The sequence below is a fragment of the Mya arenaria genome, chromosome 12 (assembly GCF_026914265.1).
Source record: "Mya arenaria isolate MELC-2E11 chromosome 12, ASM2691426v1".
Lineage (NCBI taxonomy): Eukaryota > Metazoa > Mollusca > Bivalvia > Myida > Myidae > Mya > Mya arenaria.
This window is the reverse complement of record NC_069133.1, coordinates 40208341-40231718: the sequence shown is the minus strand read 5'-3', so window position 1 is coordinate 40231718 and position 23378 is coordinate 40208341. Positions and strand designations below refer to the sequence as shown.

General features: G+C 34.0%; 1 protein-coding gene across 1 annotated transcript; it reads right to left on the bottom strand.

The window, feature by feature from the left end:
• Positions 1-266: 266 nt before the first annotated feature.
• On the bottom strand, positions 267-23126 carry LOC128210689 (protein mono-ADP-ribosyltransferase PARP14-like). Its single transcript, XM_052915042.1, has 19 exons — positions 22745-23126; positions 22366-22621; positions 21656-21858; positions 16962-17102; positions 16558-16806; positions 14188-14355; positions 11176-11238; positions 10760-10860; positions 10317-10547; positions 9951-10172; positions 9555-9639; positions 6155-6220; positions 4819-4998; positions 4336-4503; positions 3988-4078; positions 2668-2771; positions 2023-2165; positions 775-952; positions 267-559 (listed from the first exon to the last, which is right to left on the bottom strand). The coding sequence occupies exons 1-19, from the start codon at positions 23097-23099 to the stop codon at positions 267-269; spliced, it is 3297 nt and encodes a 1098-aa protein (XP_052771002.1). The 5' UTR covers positions 23100-23126.
• Positions 23127-23378: the final 252 nt, after the last annotated feature.

Sequence of the window (23378 nt, the reverse complement as noted above, 5' to 3'; positions counted from 1 at the left end):
CGGGCACCTGTTTAAACACACACACGGTTTGATGAAATTTAATATTTAAACGGTTATGCATTGCAGAGCTTTATGATAAAACAGACAGTTTATACGGAAATAAAGCAGAACAAAAAGTATCTTAAGAGTATAGTCCGAGGAAATGGACACTACGAAGAATTGTGTTTTATTGTCGATCAAAACCTCCAAGATTGATATCCTCTACAGATATATGTCTCTAGATAGCATGTGCTCCAGCAGAAAAATATATTTCCGCCATGGACTACCTACTGTTTCTTAAACGTTATTATGTAAAGAGGGTAGGCCTGTATGTCGTTAAATATAATATACATAGCTGGACCAGCAACATTATTTACGACGGAATCGTACAAGGCATTCTTTCCTGCGTTAGGTTTCGGTGGCTGGACGCGCATTCCCGATTTTCCCAAAATGAATTCACCGGTCAAAACAGCGCAGTAATACATTTTCTTTAGTCCCTGTGTACCGGGTCTTGAATACGTATCTTGACAGGAATAGTTTGCATTTACAGAAAAATAAACGCCATCACCGAAGGCCGTAGCTTTAAGAGAAACAAGACACATTTAAGAAATATTATCAGTTTTGTTAATTGAGCTGCGTTCGCCCTTGTATAGTTTAAATGTTATGGGTAAATTGTGTGCACAAACTAATTCAACGTCAATAATACAAAATCATTATCATTATATTTCGACAAAGCAATATTATACTTAGTTCTTGTTACGAGGTATTATCAGGCGGTTTTAATTAAGTGACTACCGTTTTTCCCACAGTAGCTTCTGTTGAAGCCATGTGCATTGACACTGTCCACGATGTCTTCAGATGTACCGTGCCACAGGAATTGCTCGTTTTTCGTTCCAGCAGGATTCTGTCTCTCGAGCTGTTTCTTTTTCGCCTCATACTGTAGCCATAGTGATCTGTTTTGAACTTTCTCGATCTGAAAACATCATATACCTTTATGCAAGCATACGTTTTTATTACAAAAGTTTATTACATTCAGATTACTAATTAGGAAAAGACATTTCAATGTGATACTCGTATTTCAAATCAATACATGTATAACAATAACGAGTGATAAACCTTAAACTTCTTACAAAAATGCATTATTAATTACTTATAACATATGTGTAATCGTGAATTATATACCTAAAAACGCACATATTTAAAATGACTGCTAGGTCCTCAAAATTACTGTATTCCACTACAGTGTCATAAAATAGAAATAACGTGTTCATTGCACAGTCAAATTAAACGCGTATCCTTCATAAGAACATTATTATTTTTGATATTAATCTATATTTTTCGGTAAATTAAAACAATCGTTTCAAATGTGGTACTGTTTATTAAGGAGTAAGAGTGCAACTTTAATAGAACAAATTAATCAGAAAAAAACGTTAAATGAGCCGGCGCGAATGAACATATAAATAACTAAATTAAAATTAATTCAAGGTTCATAACACTAGAGTGACTGAAGCGAACTGGCCTGTTATCGAACCCGTCTGTGGTACCAAATTTGGTGATTATTCGACGAGTGATTAATAAATAATTGATCAGACAAGACCCATTTCAGGTACTTACTAATAATAAAAGGTGACTACTCTCTAGTGACACTAGCAATGTGGCTGGTTATCAAACTTGTCTGGAGATGTAATGCCCATACACATTTTGATGGATTCTGGTTATGATTCGTTAAACGATTATAGGTTGTTGAACGCGAAAGATCAATTTTAGGTAAATTATTTTTTCAAAGGGCGTTTACTCTCGAATGACTGAGCAGATATGGATGGTTTTCGGGTTTGTTTACGATAGTATGCCTAAACAACTTCTGGCTCAATTGGTAATATTTGGACGACTTTTTAATTTATCGGACAACAAACCGAACAACACCCGCCTGCAAATCCGTGCGCCCGTACGCCGTAGTTAAAACTATAAATGACCATATAAAAGTACTCGTAACAAGAGTGTACAACGGAATAGGTCAAAAGTTATTATCGGTAAATAATTTACCATGTGAATAGTGTAGCCTCCACCACTGGACGCGTTGAATGTCCCGGATAAATCAGTGTACTCCTTGTCAGCAGTGGCCAACTTATACACCAGTAAATTCCTCTTCCAGGGTTTCCAGTTGGCAGGAACCTCTCCGCTGAATTCTGGACTCGGAAAATATTTTCAATTGCAAAATTGAACAGCAAAGTCAATTGAGTAAATATAGAAAATTCAAATACCAACAACCACGATATCATTTGTAGACGCCAATAATCTTCTCTGCATGCTTTTGGCCAAGACAGATTGAAGCGAGAGGGAGCTATGAAGATTAATATATTATTTATATCTTAACGTTGATTATTTGGCATCAAAGTCCAATTGATGATTAAAAGTTAAGAATATATAATGAGATTGTAAAAGGAACAATACAATATACAAGCAAACCAGCATGGTACAGAATCTGGATAGTACAGCACTCTGCTATGCATTTTACTTTTTACATTGTACTCTCGATTATGGTAAAACAAAGGAAACAAGAATGGACATTCAATACGAAAATAAAGTCTTTCTGGTCAATTGAGAAAACTCATTACTTGGTATATAACAAAATGGGGTATTAAAAACGCTTTCATTGTGTTTTTTCAGACTTTAAAACAACATCATTACCTTTGATCAGATCTTTTCGAAGAATAGTATCGTATTCCTCAGGCTTGAACTTGCAATACTCGGAACAATTCTTAAAGTCAACGATCACCGTTTCTCCATTGTCACTGTAAAAGACAACAACATATCGAACTATATTATATGCTAATAAACATTTGTTACATAGCATTGGCGAAGTCATGTGAATCAGAAAAGAGTAATTTTAACTTTTAGTTTTCAGGAACATAATTCCCCCAAACGCTTACGTGTAAGTGAAATTGTCCTTTTGTGTCTTGAAAGCCTGCTCTATGTGATAGTTTATCATCAATTCATAGGGTTTCAGTTCATCTTCCATTTCGGTCTGTTCTATCCAATACCACTGAACGATGTCTTTAAGTATCATAGCGGCATTGTGCTCTTGCTCTATTTTTGCCGCATCACGCAATGATCTGATGATATAGAAAAGTGTGTCGAGATACATTCATCACAGCATTACCTTATATTGTAAATACTGTTTAACTGTAGAATATAAAGATAGCAAAGAATGATATAACAATATAAAAATCTGGAAGTTAAGTTTAATTGCTACTTTTCTGAACTGGCCTGTACATAAGATATAACTATATTTATTTATGTCAGGGGTGAATGTTTAGCTAAATTGATAGCATACGTGTATATATCATCTGTGACTCTGACCACATTTTGTATAACACCAAATATCTGGATAGCTCCACCAGTTAGTTTATATTGTACATGGTGTTTCTCTGCCTTTCGTTTGATTTTCTTCAGCTGCAACCAAAACATGCAAGATGCAGTCAAAACATGTAAACGACTTTTATATAATAAGCAGGTCGAAATCCAACAACAAAAATATCGCTGTGGTTGTTTTAAGTGGCACAGAGCCAAATTACAAACAGAAAAATACACATACAATCACAAGCTAAACACTCAATTTATCATTTCAATGAATCAACAACAGATCGGTAACTCTCTCTTAATAGCAAGCAAATCCTTACTGAGTAGCAAAGGGTAAAAGCGGAGTTCAGATATTTAACCTAATACCCAGCCTGACAATTATTATCTAAATGACATATCTTTTAAGATAACCGATTATTTTTCTGACTTCGTCAGTGTATTGACTACAAAGACACAGGGGTACACATTTTAAATAATTATAAAATACCACATACGGATAAACACGGAAAACATACAAATACAATTACCTGTTTATCACTCATCCTGGAAATAATACTGTCTTTAAAAACTTTCGAAGACACTTCACGTTCAATGCAACTATCTAACTTTTTAATCGCTGAAGTAATAGTATTCTGTTCAAGTGCCCACATTGTGAAAAGAACAGCGTCCACATCCGCTTTAAACTTACTAAGACCACGACTGAACGGCTTTTGGTGTTTAGGCAATCCTCCGGCAACTCCTAGATAAAGGAAAAACGATTTAACTAGAGCAACTTGAGTACAAATTCACATGCATTGACAAAACTTCGACATACGGACAGGTTTAAAAAAGAGATTTTGCGTAGGTTACTGTAATAAGGTCACAAAAACAATCACGTTTGACCTATGCAGGCATAAAATGTAGAGTCTGCACCAAATTCTTATATTTCTGCGATGCATAACAGTAGACAAACTAATGTAGGAACAGAATATATAAAGAACAATGTTCTCCAATTACCCTCTAAGCCTTTTGCCTTGCGAACTACACCATGAAAACTTTCAATCATCTCTTTCTGAAATATCACAAATCTGATATCTGTTAAACTACCGCACCCATCCGCAGCAAATTCTTTTGTAGCCTGAACCATTACTTGTGCTGTTGCCGCTGCGACGCTTGAACTCATGCCTACAATGAAATATTTATGTCATACACAATGGAACGGATCTATAAACCCTGGCAAACAAGAATCGGAATTGGCCTGATGTATCTAATTAAAAATTAAGTCAGATAGATTTTCTTTTCAAACTTTTGCATTGAAACTCCGAATGGATATAATTATTTAAGGGAAACAAAATAAGATGAAAAGCCTTCATATCGTATAGATACGTTTGCACACTGGCCTGTATTTAGCCCAACAGTTACAATTGTATTAGCGAATTATCGATAAATACAAGCTATAGATTAAATTAATTCAGTAATGATATCTGGCAGTAACATTACCAGTTCCTAATGCAGGGAATGCCAGGCTACCGTAGCCCTTTTTCTTGGCACGTTCGAAGCACTTGACGACAATCTGCTTCCAGTCCTGTGGCGACTCTTTGGCAACAACATGCATAATTTGACCACACTTCAAATGTGGAGCTTTCGTTAAGACTACTTCATATTTCTTCATGTCACCCTCTGTAAAAACATTAGAGCAATAGAGCAAACACATTAATTATATTCATCCAATGAATATGAAATTATACATCGATCGTGTAAACTGTTTTCGCGAGTGTAAATATTCGTGTGGAATCAATCGTGTTGCGAATTTTAAACCTAGCGACAATGTTTACCAATTTAAACCTTGTACTTCTGCTGATGCGGATGTTCTCTTATTTGGAGCGCCAATCAGAACATCAATTAAAATGGAAGAAATTGAGAACTGATTATTATACCCCAAAAGTAAGCCGCTTGAGTTTAAATGTAAAAGAAGCATAGGTCTAGTGCATTGTGGTCGTGTTATTTCCTAATCGACCTTCGTGAACACATGAATGCTACAAAACTCACTTAGCTTATTCCTGAATAATGATTAAAACATTTACTGCACAAGTTATCTACAACTATATTTCACTGAAGAATGGCATTTCTCTCCAGTAACTGACACGATTGTCCCTACTGAACTAAACCGTGATCCCCATAAACGTGGCTCGAAATTATCATGATTGGAAAACAAATTTTTGTAAGTTATTGCCGCAATTTGGCGTTTAATTTAAATCAAACGTGCATAACTTTTTTTTGTGGAAATTACCCAACGACAAAACCTGATTGACACATAGTGCTTAAAATATTGTTATAATTGGATAATAAATACGTTATTATCGGTTAGAAGCTTTGCTGAAGACACAGTCGACCTCAGTGGCAACGACGCCAAAATACGTCCATGCCGCCCTTTTACATAGCGAAACATCAATTGCGTCGAAAAGTTTAAACCTTGCGAAAAAACAAACACCGAAACATAAAATCGCAAAAAGGAGTTTAGATTAAAAAGTTCTTAAATATTGTTTATGTGTTTTATTAACAGTGTTAGTCTTTCCACTGCTTTACACAGTCTTACACAACTGTTTTCCCTTCCGTGAATTATTTACTTGCAACATTTAGCATTTAATTCTTTCATTTTTTATTGCATTTGGTAATACTTAAAAACGTCTATTTGATCGTTCAATGTACAAGTCACACAATAGGATGATTACAAATATAGGTAATTTTCACGAATATTTACTTCCTGAATTATACTAGCCTTATAATTTTAGCATTTTTAAAGTAACACAAAAACAAGAAGGGGTAAAGCAATTACTCTTTGAGTTTGCCTCATCCAAAAGGGGCTTTCCGCACTTCTTCATCAACTCCTGTGAAACTTTTCCTAAAATATAAATACACATTTGTAATATTTTACAAAGTGGAGCAGTAACAAATTATTTATCTTGAGTTGTTTTTGGAAATATATATATGCAAATTTCAAAATATTAACCTCTTTTGAAATCCAAGTCCTCATTTGAGCTGTTAACAATGCAATCAGCATCCTCAGCAGTGATGTCGCCTGACTTGATTGTAACCTTTATGCTCCCAAAAGAATACGAGTCAGGGCATGCTTGTCCCGGAAGTTTCTCATATACGTGTTCAGTATCTTCATCGGAATCGTCTGTGTTTGAGTACAATATAGTAGTAGCATTAAACACGAGCAGCACAAGCAGCCATTTCTCCGTTTTTATTACTTAACCAGTGGGGCTTAATTCAGTACAGTTCTATTATAAGAACACCTGAAAGGTTTTCAGATTGGCAACCCTTTGTGTTTATGTACGCGCCATTAATTACGTCGATACAAAGTCGTTGATTATAGTTTGCTACATATGAGCAGTAAACATGTCATATCGATATATTAAAAAGCTGCAATTATTGATGATAAAGTTCATCAGCGCCTTCTCGTAATTTTAGAAAGCATCATCAAATATCCACCGTATGTTAATTATTTTACTGAGTGGCTTCACACAGGTATTATCAATTGTTTTACCAAATATGGTATTTCTTGTACATATGGTTTGATAAAATGTCTTAAAATAACGGCAATAACTTGCATTAAGAAGATACGTCGAATAACAACAACTAAAACAGTAATGAGTAACGGAACACGTGTAGTTCATATCTATCTACCAAATGTAGCAATTGGCTTCATCTTAATCAACATTTAAGATCATGCCAAATGAGCTTGATCGACATAAGCAAAATAGTAAGGCTAAGATTCCTACTGTTAAACTACAATGAAATCTTACAAAGGCTGAACCTTCAAGAAACACACACAATAAGGCATATTCTAGCCCTATATGGTGTTTGTCTCTTACACACAATCTTCCGATGTTTCGGACTTCAAACCCAAAAATTAAAAGAGAGTTAAACACTGATCGAACCTATGCGGCTGGAGTTTATTAAAAGGTGACATCAGTTTAAGCGATGATTTATTTATCTTTAAAACGTACAAAAAATGCACACCCAATAAATTATAAACACACGCATAACAAGACTTAAACATTCCATAGCATTGACAAAACGATTATATTTCAACAAAAGCAATTCCTTCATCACTAGGCGGAATATTCAGAACAACATGTATTTAAATTTGTAAACTCTTCAATGTCCAATATATGAGTCATTGACGAAAGAAGATATAAATAAAAAAACAAAACATACCATGTCTTCACGCAAACGCAAACACTTTAAAAACAGTGTTTTGCCCACTGCAACATAGTTTGGATATACTATAACGTTATATGTTTTGTTTTTTTTACTTTTGAATTGTTACTTTCTTGTATCGAACCGATTCGTTTATCAGCGCTTTACTTCAACTTAAAAGACGATAAGCGTTTCATTTAAAAAAAAACTACTTTGTTTATTCAACGTGTTGTTTAAGAAAGACATTACATGCACCGTTAGTTAAAAGCCAGAATGTACTAAGGAACATTAAAATATAGTTGTTTGCCTCTGGAATTTACCTTACGATACATATGTATTACACTGGTAGTATTTATAATTGGTATTCTATTCATAATTGGTATTCAAACAATCTCAAAATTTCTTAAGACTTTACAATTATAATGTGCAGCCCATAATATGTGTTTAGTTTAATTGCGTTTAAATGCCCCAATATAAGCGATTCTTCTTTTCCATGTTCAAAGCCCAAATTGACATTTCTTTCGTTCAAAAATGCTAGTTACAATACCGACCAGCTAATCAAGTCCCACATTTTAAACAGTTTTACTTTCAAACAATAAATCATTGCAGTTTTTACAAAAAAAACACTCTCAACTTTTTCCCAGGATTTTCCCAGGATTGGAATTGAAAGTGTCGTTCAAAGGAAATTCCCTAACAATCCCATCCGTAAGACAATCAAACAAATGCTAACGCATTAATGTTGTATCGTAACAAAGACAAGATGGGTTGTTTCCAACAGCGAGCGAAAATGCAACCGCAATCGCAAAAAAACACCACCATCGGCGTTATTCTCATGTTTTTGAAAATGATCTCGTTCGACTATCAAACCCTCGTACTCATCATAGATAATTATATTTAACAGCTTGTACATGCAATCCTTGTCCATCTTCTTGAACATGCTATCAAACTCCCTAACCCTTCCATCAGCGCAGCCAACAGTGGATGCAACCACCCAATGTTGCCTATTAGATTGCAAAATTCCTTATCGGACGAAAAGTACACGTCAGCTGAATACTTATACAAGTATATTCGTCATCGGAGTCAAACTCATAGGAAGCTGTTGACGAAAAGAAAAGATAAACACATTTCTTTCGAACAATATGTGACATGCATGCACAATATGGTAACTTAAGAAATTATCATAGACACAGGCACAAATCACGTTTACTTCATTCAAGAATACGCAATGTGTTTATCAATCCTTTTGGCAACAACAGTAACGGAAACTTTTTCGGAGCAATTGAATCCAGTCGGCTTAAACAATCTTATAAAAAGGAAATATTCATGACCACAATGATAAGTTTTTGGTACAAAGGTAATCCTCTCAAGCGTGATAATAACAGACGGTCGGTAAATGTAACAAAGCAAATCAGCTAAATATGCCAAACCATCTTGCTAGAGGAAACAAGTTAACTATTCACATTCGCATCATGAAATTAAGATTGTTTTTGAAGTACATTTAAACCTGGTGTTTGATCACAATAGGAATGGTGACACCAGTAAGTTCTTTATTACCATAAATGGTGTAAAGAAGGGTAGCGGAGTTTGTTTCACTTTATGTGTAAATTGTTCAAGTTCAAAATGTTCCACACAATCACAAAGTTGCGATCTTGTTCGCACAGATATGTGAAGGCCCGTGAAAAGTACTCCATAAATTTTAATATCAAACAGTTTAACAGTAGGAGTAATTATAAATTACAAAGATATTGATTTTATGACGATATCTATTACCAGACAGACACAAGGTAAACGAGAATCTAACCCGCGAATGGATTTTTTTCTTAACCGAAATATTTATTGTATGGGTGGCTACATGTACAAGTTGTGTTTTGCAAAAAATGAGGCTTGAATGAACTTAAGTTGGTTGGTTCGGATAATCAAAAAATGTTACTGAAACCATGCAACAATTACCGAAAATAAGACAGAACTTTATAGAACCTGCCCTGTATTATCTATTATCAACTAAGTTCTTCAACACTGATTTACTTTACCTTTCTTGGTTGGTCGTCCATATATGTTCTCGTATGCATCATACTTTAAATCTTTTGAGAAAGATTCGCTTTTTTCTTTAAAAGCCTACAAAGACGAAAAGTTATAATAATCGATGTATTGAGATCACGCCTTCTGATTTCTGCTTATGTTAAAGATATAGCGCTTAATGTTTCATTACAATAAAATCTATATAGTGAACATCTAATAACTCTTTGGAAGAAGCCGTTTAAATCAACAATGGCTTGGACATCTTTAATTATCTACTAACAGACATCATGTTTTATATTGTAGATGTAAAAAACAGACGCTACCTGATACATATTAAACAAAAGATGCGATATATTGATAACATACGTCTAAATGATAACTACTATTCTGGTCAAAATCACACATACTTTGATAGTTTCCACATCTATCGGGTACAGAATAAAAGCAACATTGGTAACTGTACTCTGAGGATTGTTATTGGCGAAGTCTGTAACTGCGTCGAACATTACATCAGCAACTATGTCTCTGGGATACCCCAAGTAGCCGGTTCCAATGGCGGGAAATGCGACGCCAGTAAGCTTTTTGTTGTCCGTTTCTTGAAGGCATTTTTTGACGAATGACTTTAATTCCTGAAAACAAAAGAGGGTTCAGTTCTAAAATGTTGAATGGATTTGAATCATCAAGGTTCCACTGAAAACATGTTGACAAATACACCAGTAGTGTTACGGATGAAAAATGTATATAGTGTAGTCATATAACTCAACACATCATACCTGAATAGCCTTCCCATTTCCATCCCAGTTCATAACAGCTACGTGAAGAACAAAACTGCAGTCCATGTTGTAACCACTTGTAATAGCTATTTCTCCAGCGCGTATGCCATCTGGGAACTTTTGTTTAAGTTCCTTTTGAATATCCTCGCCAGCTTGCCGTAGAATGGTTTTGGAAACAGCTCCGTTGTTAAGGTTCAAGTTTTTAGCCGTGGTGTTCACAATGACAGGTGTCTGGATATATACGTATTTTATTCGACATTAACATTGCTTTAAATAATTGCGAAGATACAGTTAGAAGTTTCGAATCTGCCTTGACAGCAAAAATATCCCGATTACAAGAAAGCAAAATTGAATCAATTTGAAAAATACCTTTAAAGATTGTTAAGGTATTTTAAACAGATATAATTATTGTATACTTTTTTACAATATGCAGACAATCATACCTTGTATTTTGCGATTTCAGCCTTTACTAAAGAAATAGTAATGTTTCCAACTTGTACGTTATTCTCCTTCTTTCCTGGGTTTCGTTTCGGTAATGGCGGATCTGAAACATTATCAAAAACAGCCGTACTAAAGGAACGTTTTTACAGCTTCAGTATTAAATAAATTAAACAACGTTAAAAGAAATGAAAAATAGAAACAAATTATTCTGATTTCCCATATTGATTTTATTTTAACGATATCAACCTCTTCTGCCTGTAGAAATAACGTACCGGTACTATAAATAGTTGTAGAACCGAGTAACTATTTGAGTGCACTGTGAAGGGAGGCATTCAGGGGACGCATGTCATCGTGATTTATATTTCGCTTCCATATATGATAAAATACAAAATAAAATACGCCGTTCACTTAAACATACCTATAGCAGGTATGTCAACAACGTCGTCGTCTTCCTCTGAGCTTTCCATTGGTCTGATCGGCTCTGTGAAGGATTATAAATATATATATGAATAACTACAGAAACAAGCTCAGTAGCCAAAAGTTTAAACATAAACACAAAAAGCACAACTGTTTTTGCTGAATTCAGTTTATTTTTAGTGTCAAAATTCAAAATATGAATATATTGTTACAGCTTAGACATGATTTTTCTTAATCCATATAATACAACATTGATCTCAAACTTCGACCTTTCAGATAAAAGCACGAATGTTTGCTGTGAAATCCATATTGTATTCCATAAACCTCCAATTACGAGCTTAACGTTAGATATTAGAGCACATATTTTATGTGCGACAAACCTTCCCATGGTATAGTCAAAAAGTAATGGAATGGCTGACGAATCATTGCTTTTCTAACTGGTAAAGTTTAATTAAAAATCCCATCAATAACTAGAGGTGTGACATGTGTCGAAAACATCAAAACACTTCACACAGGAATGAATAAATATTTTAATTTTGAAATAATCTCATAAACAAATATTCGTTATATGGTGTTTAACCAAGGTACCAAACCTATGCACCAGATATTATTTAAATCAACTCACCCATTCATAACCATATGCCTACATTTAGAAAGAGCTAACAAAAACACCATATGCCGGCCCCCATGATGTCTGTCGTTAAGTTAGGAGGATAGATGCAGTAAGAGGTAGGGACATGTGTCTTCCCTCTACCTTTCATCTTTATCTACCGAACACATGTGCTTTAATTAATAAAAAAAACTCAGTTAGAACCCGTACATTACCAACTATACTGTATATGCATATCTGCAACTTTTCATATTGATCAAACGCATTTTGTTTTAGACAGTGTTTTACTTCTTTGTCCATTCCGCGTTTCGTTTTAGACATTTTATTACTTCTTTGTCTATTCCGCACTTCGTTCTAGACAGTTTATAACTTCTTTGTCTATTCCGCGTTTCGTTTTAGACAGTATATGTATTTCTTTTTGTCTATTCCGGATTTGTTTTAGGCAGTGTTTTACCTCTTTGTCTATTCCGCGTTTCGTTTTAGACAGTATATTACTTATTTGTTTATCCCCCGCTTCGTTCTAGACAGTTTATAACTTCTTTGTCTATTCCGCGTTTCGTTTTAGACAGTATATTACTTTTTCGTCTATACCGCGTTTTGTTTTAGACAGTTTATTACTTCTTTGTCTATTCCGCGTTTCGTTTTAGACAGTGCATTACTCCTTTGTCTATTGTGGGTTTCGTTTTAGACAGTTTATTACTTCTTTGTCTATTCAAATTATTCTTTACATCAGGCCAAAAACATACTTTTGTTTTCCATTACCTGCTGAAAAATTAGGGTCGGTAGGTCGGTTTTCAACTTGTTCATGCACTATTATTGACCGTTAAAGGTAGTTTTCCTATTCAACAAATAAAGACGCATATATGTATTGCTTACAGATAAAGCATTATTACAGAATCCAACTAAATTCATTAAAAGAAAATCAGGAAAATAACGTTGAATTAAAGGTTAGAAATCGTTACCTATCCTATCTCGGACAAGTTTATCACTTTTATATATTTCTGTTCAGCTAAACAGGAATTCTGTATGTACTAAATGTTCTGTTACCCATCGCATCATTGTCAAAGTCAATTGTACACCATCTATTGTGCAAAGACATTTTTCTAACATTTACATTCAGTTCCACTTAGGCGATATATGCTTTCCGGAAATAAAAAAGACATCATTTGTTCCAACTGCCAAAATTCTGACACTGGTCTTTATGGTAAATTGCTTAGCAATCAAACTGTTATTTAATAGAACATTATTCTTAACTAATAACGATTTACGTTTGACGATTTTCCTTCCACTTTCATTAAAATTGACAGGAAGTAAAAGTACACCTGTTTCCCGCGCTGTTGAGACCATGTGCTACAGAACGTATTAATGTTTCTGTTACGCATTTAAAACTTAAAGATCATTTTGAAATTAAGATGAGAAATAATATACAATTAAAACAAGATGAATATATATTTTTAATTATAGCATTGTTGTTTTTCAAAGACATCGCAGTCGGCGAAAACAGCCGAAGGTATCCGTTTATTTTCATAAGCTAATTGTAATAAATAACTAATAAACAAAGTAATAAGGTACTTATCACTCTGCGCTTTTAAAGATAAGGGTAGACTAAAAATTATTGTTTGCGTCTCTATACATAGTCAGGGTTGGCATTGCTTGTTTTGTTAGAATTGATCATAAAGTAAATCAATATCCATGACTTATTATTTATAAGATTTTTTGGTGTCTCAGTATTTTAATAGCATTGTCTCGTTATCGCCAAAATTACGTACAATAGATTATAATAGTGAGCTTGGCAATATTCGGGACATAATGTTTTTAAAAACCAGGAAGGTGTCACTATTATTTAACATGAATTTGTGTTCGCTTTTACTTTCTGACAACTGGGTTTGTCCATGATGTTATACCTCCATCGTATGAGTGGTTTGGGATTAATAGTTTGTAAATAATAAATTAACAGTTAAAAAGCGATACGTATAACATGGTTGCAATAAAAAAAGACAAGCATGTCGTAGAATGTTATCTGTTAAACATGTTGATAGATAGAGTGGTGTTAAAACATCATACGACATTTCATGCAGTACTTATATAACAACTAACAGGATAGTAGTAATATTTTATAATAGAAGTATAATATCAAAAAGTACAGGACCTTAAATTATTAATTCTAGATTGTTTTCAAACTAAACTTGAGAGACTAGGTCCTTACTGAACTAAGTCAAGAAAATATTCCAAAGATACTCCAGATGGCCGTGGATGTTCACATTTGAGTTGACGTCACAATTTTGCACACCGAGATCAGGTTTAACTTTGAAGACATTTGAATGGTTAAACCCTTATTTCGACAGTATGTGAAACACACACAAAAAAAACGTATAAGAAATGAAACACTTTACAAGTGTTTACCTTGAAAGTATTGCGCTTCGCCAACTGCACTATGAAAACTGTCAATCAACTCATTTTGGAAAACCACAAATCTAACGTCTGTCAAGTGGCCGCATCCATCCGCTGCAAATTCTTTAATCGCTTGAACTATTACGAGTGCTGTTGCTGCTTCGACGCCAGCACTTATACCTGCAAGGAAAGTATACTTCAAACACAATAGATCAGGTTTGTAAACTCTATTAAACCAAAAAAGTTAAATATAACTTTTTTTGCATAGCCTCTTACGAGTTAAAATATATCAAACAAATTTATGCGGGCACATACAAGTTTCAAAAAAGGGGCAATACAGTACGCCGCATTATAGCCGGCTTCTCAATTTTACGATGGATTGTTTATGTTGTATGGCTAGTTTGCAGTAATTAAAAATTGCTTTTTACTTCCATTTGTCTTGGGATTCAAATATTCTTACCAAAGTTATGAAGATAGGATAAAAATGTTGAACTTATGAAATAAATCTTAGTTCAAGCTTTAATGCAGACTTAATCTTGGGACCTACTTCATATGTTATTATATTTAAATGGTCTAAGATATCATGCAAAAACAGGTCTACATGTTTTATGATATTTTTTTAAAAAGTCGAAATGATGAGGGGGATTTTTTTCTTTCTAAGGTTTGACCTGTGGAAATCTACATTCGAAATTGTTCAACATACAGACAAGAATTATGGCCATGTTTTATAACAATTGGAAAAAACTATTACATTTATGACGGGATTTATTCTTCTCTTAAATTTCACCTAGTTACCTAGTTTTTACCAGGCGACATTTTTTCATAATTGTTCAAGACAACATGCAGACAAATCTTCTGACAAAGTTTCTAATACTTAGATGAAAAATCGTTAAATTATGACGTTGATTGTGTACCTTTCTAAGATTTTGCGTAGTGACCTTATTTTTGACCAGAGGTGATCCATGTTTACACTTGTTCCAGACAAAATGCGGATAAATATTCCGACCAAGTTCCATTTCAATTGGATAAAATAACTTTTGAATTCAATATATGGAAATGAGACGTTTACGCATAATTGTTAACGGCATCCGAAAGCCCGCCCGCCTGGATTTCGCAATTCTATAACCCGTAATGTTTTCTTTGCAAAATCCGGCTACTGTTTCTTCTAAAGTATAACAGTCACCACCTTTAATTGCAAGAAACTGTGGACACAGAAGTCGATCCGATCTCACCAAGCGGACAGTAAGGTTTCGTACAAGTACTCAAATTTCTCCAGCAAAACAAAACAACACTCTCGCGTAACATTGTGATAACCAGAGTGATTTGAATAATAATATTGTAAAACTCATTTCACAATCGTTCAATATAAACAAGGTTATCGTTGGATTACAAACGTCGGTTCCCCGACGTATTACACATTCTGAAGAAAGACACAAATTGGAATGAATCTATTCAAGAATTATTTAACAGCTACAAATACGGAAAGGGAGTTGGTGGTAGGTCGACACACCAACACTAAAGTTTATAAATGTAAAGAGGATTGGTGTCGAGGTACTTTGAAATAATGCATATCATTTGCAATGTAAAAGAGCGAAAAACACAAAATATATAACATACAAAGGGCCAAAACTCTTTCAAAATTACACTGAAAGGTAATATGCATTTTTTGCTATTGATTGTTCCTTTGTTATATCGTATAATTATATTTAGTGGTTGCATCGAAATATCCAATGTAGTGCTCTGTATGTTATAATAAAAAAGCCGTAACTCTTGAAAAATGCGCGCCGGAGCGAACAAAAAAGATCGTCGTTATTTTCAGTCGACCAAAGCAATAACTCGATAATCCTTAAAGTCAGCGTTTAAAACCTAGCAATACTTGTGCGTTTGGTCGATGGGAACATGTGTAAAAAAATAATTGAACTGTTTGAGTTATGGCCAAAGTTACAGTGTTTGTACAACAAAAACGACGACAAAAATCACAATACATTGACACTTTATCCGAAAAGCTGACAAACTAAATATCATCTAACCAAACGTAATATGCGTATATTCTCTTGCTAGTGAAAAGTCTCATAGAGTATTATTTAATTCGAGCATAAGCCCAAACACGAATTATTCTAAAGCGTTCTACGAGTAAAGGTAACAACAAATGTCATACACTTTAAGAGAAGACGATGTAGCATTTCCTTGTTCTCGTGGAAATTTCTATGAAATTTAGTTGATTTCCAACAAGTGGATGCTGAGAAATAGCCTGCACAAGGTGTGACGGACAGATGGCTGCAAGGACGGACGAACAAAGCGGCGACTTAATCTTCACAAAATACGTAGGGGAGCATTACACTTTAAAATTAATTCGATTATGATATATGACAGTAAATATACCGGTTCCTAAGGCAGGAAAAGCCAAGCTGTGCAAGCCCGCGTTTTTGGCAAGATGTAAGCACTTTACGATAATCTGCGTCCAATCCTGCGGCGACTCTTTGGCCACCACATGCATAATATGATTGCACTTCAAATTTGGAGCATTTGTTATCACTACCTCATACTTCTTCATGTTAGCCTCTGTAAAACATATTGCTTCAACCAAGAGTGACTTTCCACAATTCTTCATCAAAGCCTGCGAGACCTTTCCTAAAATGTAATTATGCGATTTGAAAATAAAGATGCATGTGTATCAAAAAAGGAGTTGTGTGCACATTGCAACATTGATATGTATAGATCGTTTTGCATATAAACTTGTCATTGTCGTTTCTTCGAGCATAATGCAACGGCTAATATCAACTTACCTATTTTGAAATCCAAATCCTCATTTGAACTGTTAACAATGCAATCAGCATCATCAACAGTGATGTCGCCTAACTTGATGGTTACTTTAATTTTCCCAAACGAATAAGGGTCAGCATATGTTGCTCCCGGGAGTGTGGCCCCTTCATCGGAAAAAAAGTTGCAATTACTGATTTTATAATTTTATAACTTCCATCAGCGCTTTTTGGTCTCTTTTATCATTATCAAATGTCCACCATTAGTGTACTTATTTACTGGGTGGTTTGACATATGCAAGTTTTGCTGATTGTTTTACCAATTATGGAATTTGGTGTACATTTGCTTTGAAAAGATCATTAACGAACCATAATAACTCGCATAAGAAGGTATATCGAATAAAAGCTAACGAAACAGCATTTAGAAACGAAACAAGTGTAGTCTATATTTAGTTTCCAAATTAATAAATTAGCTTGATATGTTCCGATGGTAATATCCATTTCTCATGTCAACTCTTACGTCATGCCCTACAATCCAATGAGTTTGATCGACAAAAGTACGGCTTAGATTTATACTGAATGTAACCATTAAGATTCTACTGTCCGTATTGTTGAATTATGATGAAAGCTTACTGAGGCTACACTTTCAAGAAACAAACAAAGCAAATTATCGCCATATACAGTCTGTTTCTCTAGCTCACAATCGTCCGTTGTATCGGACTTTCAGTCCGATCATTAAAATATAACAGCATCCGGTATAAGTTTGCAAATCCGGATTATTTCCAAATTTAGTTTTTTACTATGAACAATATCATCTTCAAAAGTGGTAAACAGTTAATTTACACGGTAAATATGAACTATTTTAAATAAAACTCCAAAAAATGTTTTAAGCGGTATGAACATTTTAATTCCGAAATTGATTTCTCCTGTTGGCTACGAATTGGACTTTAGGTCCCCCCGGGTTTCGGGCAAACTCCAACTGGATAATTTTCCATATGAAGTGCAATAGGGGAAATAAGTATTTGGAAAGGAAAAAGAATTTGGAACAGAAAATAACACTTATATTTATGTTTTTTGTTCTAGATAATTATATAAATATTATTAAAATCTAAATTTGTTGTTGCACATTGAAACACCTTTGCGCACTGGCCCTTATGAGGTTTAAGCATTAGACACTTAAAAGTTACCAATGGAGATTACAGAAGTTGGGGATCACAGAAGTTCGAGATAACAGCAGTTGGAGATTTTCATAGTACAACAGCTGCTGGGGGAAAATAAAGTTGAAATGTGTAAATGTCTTCTTATTATTGCTAATTAATTGCATATTGTAGATTATTCAAGAAAAAAAACAATGCAAGATGTGATACTTGTGACGTTGTGTGCCATCTAAAACAGTGATATTATATACAACTGCGTCAGATTTGAGATTTTTGTATCCTTTTCTCTAGCCAGATGGTCCTAGATGCACGAAAACATTACACAATTTTAAAAAGAACAACTTGCTAGCAAGTGGTCATATTGGAAACGAAATCGAGTGTTTAGGGGATTCGATTTTGGATTTACGTAAACCATTCTTAAGGGTGGTGCGAAAGCCCGGTATTCTCAATCACTTTCCTGTAGGACTGGTTTAGTTAACATTATATTAGTCCGATCGCTGTTGTGGAGATATGATTATAATTTTTTCCTTTAATAACTTTAATAACTTTTGACTGAATGCCTTGATAACATAGTTTGTAGTCATCCAAATCGGAACCAATTATAGATTTTTGGCATATAAGGCGATAAACCGAAACTGGATCCTTTTTTGTCAATTGCACACTTCAATAAGGCTAAACATGTATAAAAAAGATAAATTCAAAATGAAATGAAAATGACTTTCAACTGACCCACGTACAATAAATGTTAAAGAAATGTATTTATTTTATTAAACAGACGTGCACTAGCTTAAGAACTTTAGCGAACAAGTTAAATATTACCTTATGGGAGGAATCCAAACCGAACCAGAATTCGTTTTTTTATGTCACGCTGTTATTTCACTTGTAGGGATTGTACAGACAAAATAACTATATCATCAGGTAAATGAAGTAAAATGTAGTTCACAAACGCATTTTCAAAACCAAAAAAAAGCTTAAAAGATAGGTGTTATACCTCTATAATAAATCCGATTATAAACATTCCTTAATAAGGTCATAGTTGTTTTTAAATTTAATCACTTGATAACAAGATTTTCAGAAAATACCCACGTGACCTACATTTCACCACCCAACAAATGTAAAATTTATTTTGCTGTTATTTTTCTATTTTGAATGATGAGAGATCTAACAGATAACAAATTTGGAATAAATTAATTGTTTTAATTATTAAAATTTATTTTCAACCTAACTGCAATTGATTTCAACTAAATAAACAATGTGAAACCGATGCTAAAATTAGAATCAATCGTCGGCATCACGGTAATTGCCGAGTCATGTAATGGACTAATCGTAGTCAGTTGATTCTTGTTGACTTTGGTATGGGGGTTACGCCGTGACTCTAATGTGTAGTAAACATCAAAATAATAAATACTAAATTAAAGTTATGGAAGCCAGGCCTAGACGTGCCCAGGAAGGTATAGAATTCTTTTTTTGGTACTTTTATCCAAAAATGAAATTTTTGGCTAAGTATCTGTATTTGTTGACATACATATAAAATTAACTTTTTTATTGCTTATGCTTCAGAGTTTTAATTAAATTTCAAGAAATATATTTCATAATATATATCAATATAATTTGCATGTTCTTATTTTTAATAATGATATAGACTATACTAATTAGTGATGTTCCGATGATCGATTATAATACAAAATAAAGGTTGTTCCTGAAATCAGCGAGCAAGATGTTTTTCTTTTTTCCTCTTGTTATAAGCGTTTATCAATTTTCACGTTTGAGTTAGTTTATACATTTAAAAGTGTTCAGTTGTTAGCATTAACAATATGGCTAAAGCAACAACAACACTAACTATCTTCAAATATAAACATAACATAAGTATAGTAAAGGATGATGAGTTAATGTACGAGAATAAATCTGCAATTAAGGTTTTGTCAAAAACCATTTGTACAAACGATAATCGGCATCTTGAGTGAAACAATTACCAATAGTCAAACTGTAACCGATTCCAAACACTAATAATAATAGGCCCTGAATTTTTGAAGTTCTTGAGGGTTCCGTATAACTTTCCGAACTTGCTCCCTCTGAAGTAAGAAAATGAGCTAATAAACATTCTGCTTCGTTGCATGTTATAAAGCGCTTGCTTTTATGTGAATTTTCTTGATAATTTGGAAATGATTATTAGGAACTCTGGTTATAACTAACAGCATCCGGTTTATGTTCAAACGTTTTTTATTATCTTAGATATCAACTTCAAAAGCGGCACATAGAAAGTTTGCGCATTTAATAAGAAATATTTTAAATAAAATTAAAAAAAAATGTTTTAAGATGTATGACAATTTTAATTCCAAAATTGATTTCTCCCGTTGACCACCAATTGGATTTTAGGTCCCCCGAGGTATTTTGGCAAACTCCAATTGGAGAATTGTCCACATGAGCCGAAACGGGTGAAAAAATCAGCAATTGGAAAAAAATCAAATATTTCAATTTGGAACAGAAAATTACATTTCTATTTATGTTTTTAGTACTAGATTAATAAACATTATTCACCAAAATCCACCAATTGGAGATTACAGAAGTTGGGGAACACATAAGTTGGAGAAAACAGCAGTTGGAGATTTCCACAGTATAACAGCTGCTGGGGGAAAATAAAGTTGGAAAGAAATAAAGTGGGGATGTATAACTGGCCAATACAGTGTGATTATCTTTTAGGTAGCTATCTTGTTAATTCAAGTTAATAACAAAAATAAACAATGTAAGCTGTAACCTGATTTCGGGTATAACATCGGCTTTCTCACTTGTGTGCAATCTTAAGCAGTTTTAATGCTAAACTGCGTCAGATGTGTGTTCTTATTATCCGTTTTTCGAAAAAAACAAACAATAAATCCAACTGTACAATCATTGCGCAACTTTAAAAATAAAATAATTTGCTTGCATCAAGACAATTTTTCATGAACTTCCTGGTATGATCACTTCTAATTGAATCTATTAATGAAAGATTAGATACTACTATATGCTCAAATAGTTCAAATTGGATTGTTCAGTCAATAAGTCAGTCAAATTATGTACACCCGTCCTTCATCTTTATGAAAAAACACTTTTAAATTTGATAATTCCTAAATAATGCATGGTAATTCCTAAATCATACATACATGCACCCAAAACTAACTTAATTTGAAAGATTGTGTAACGTTTCACAGTTTAAATGCCTGTCATCTAATCGGTTATGCGTCTGAATTCACAAGGCTGTTTGGCCCAATATGCAATTTGCCAAAGCTTTTTTCATCCGAGCCTGGTCTCAATTGACTTTTAAGCATCAATTGGTATGGTTCGACTCATCTATAAACACATTGAAAATATTTCGTAGGAGAATTTTCATATAATTTGGACATTTTGTGTTTATGTGTAGTTGTGTCCGCAGACAACCCCCACACACATTTTTTAAACTCCATTTAAACTCCATTACAGCACCTCGTCCATTTCCGATGTAAGACAACCTCAGTTATATTATGACGGTTTACTATGTCAGAAATATTTACATTTAACTATGCTGCAAGAAGTTAGCATTATAATTACCAGGTTTCCAACGTGGTGTTTGGCTTTCATGTTTGTTCACGTTTTGAGCACCCCATTCCTTCTGTAGGGCTTCAGTAAAAGCATCAACTGTGCCATCCTTCAAATCACATAGGTAGATCTCTGTCAAAGAGCTATCTTGTTCCTCCCGGAAAAAGTTCTTAACGGCCGCTACAATAATGCCTGTCGCTTTTTTAACAGGAAATCTGAAAAAAAATCGCAATAAAGATAAAACTGCTTGAATTATATACTAGATAACACAATCGAAACTACACGGACAAGCCAAAACGTTAACCAAGAACTTGTTTAAATGAACAGTTAAGATTCGTAGAAAATGTTGCTTAAACCGCCTTGGCACTGTCAGTGAAATAACTAAGTAATAACTCAATAGGGACTGAATAATATATATATATATATAATCTGAATCGAGCATCGCATTTACAGCTAAATAGGATAAACCCAATTTTGTTTCATTCCTTCAAGAACGAAACAAATGCTATTTTTTTAATATTAAAGAAGAAAACTTTTTGATTAATGAAAGAACATTACATGCCCATACTAGATGTAGGAATGCAATCAATTAAAGTTTCAATTTATATCCATAGTGCCATAAAACGTAAATGTTATGGAAAAAACAGGCAAGTAGTGTAAACATTCCTCATTCATGACACAAGATATTTTGATAAAGACGATACATATATTTTGATACTGACCCATAAACACCACAACTTAAAGCAGGCATGGCAAGTGATTTAAGGTTTTTCATAGACGCCTGTTTCAATGCTTTGAACACCACCTCTGTTAGCTTTTCATCCTCTTGGTGAGTACCGTCTTCACAAGCCGGACCCACCACATGAATAATGTGCTTTGCTTTCATGTTTCCTGCCGGGGATACAAAAACCTCTCCATCACTCAGTGGGCCGTTGTTTTTTATGTAATCTTTGCAATAGCGTTCAAGCGCTAGTCCTCCTGTAAAGGTTTTGTTGCAGTACTACACATGAATGATAAAATTTTATGCCAATTATCTTTTATATACAATTAGTATAACTCATTTTTCCTTTGATATGCAAAAAACATTTTAAGACAACATACCTTTCATTCTTAACACTTTTCCAAGTCCTCCAGAAAGACCTATTTTGTCATCAGAAGGGTTAACAATAACCTCGACGTTTATTTCTGACATATCACCAACTGCAGCAAACATTCTTCGATTTTCATAACCAGTGCAGCTTGCAATTACACAAATTTTGTCACTTCCCATGTCATCATCGTCATCACTGTCGCCATTCATGGATATAACACATGGATATGCCGATTCAACAGATCTTATTATTTCACTTCCTTTTTCAGTTTGCATGTACTCTCCGAGACCTGGTTTTCTAATTTGATGCTGCGTTTTGATAACCTTTCTCAACAGTGTTTCAACTAGAGACTTCGCCTGCTCCATTCCATCTTTTGTACCAGATATTTCAAACGCATGTGCATCATCTTTTAAAAATATTCGGACTTTTTCTGAATGAAAAGAACTTGCAATCTGTTGAATATTACTCACATGATGGCGTATCATCAACTTATACACATTGTGTCGGACTTTAATAGTATCCTTCCAGATAGAATGAGCCGTTAGGAATGATTCTAGAGCCTTTTCAACTTCATTCGCAATATCATCTGTAGTCTCAAAAACAAGTTTGCCTAAATCGGTTGTGTCGAAAAGAAGCTTTTCCCT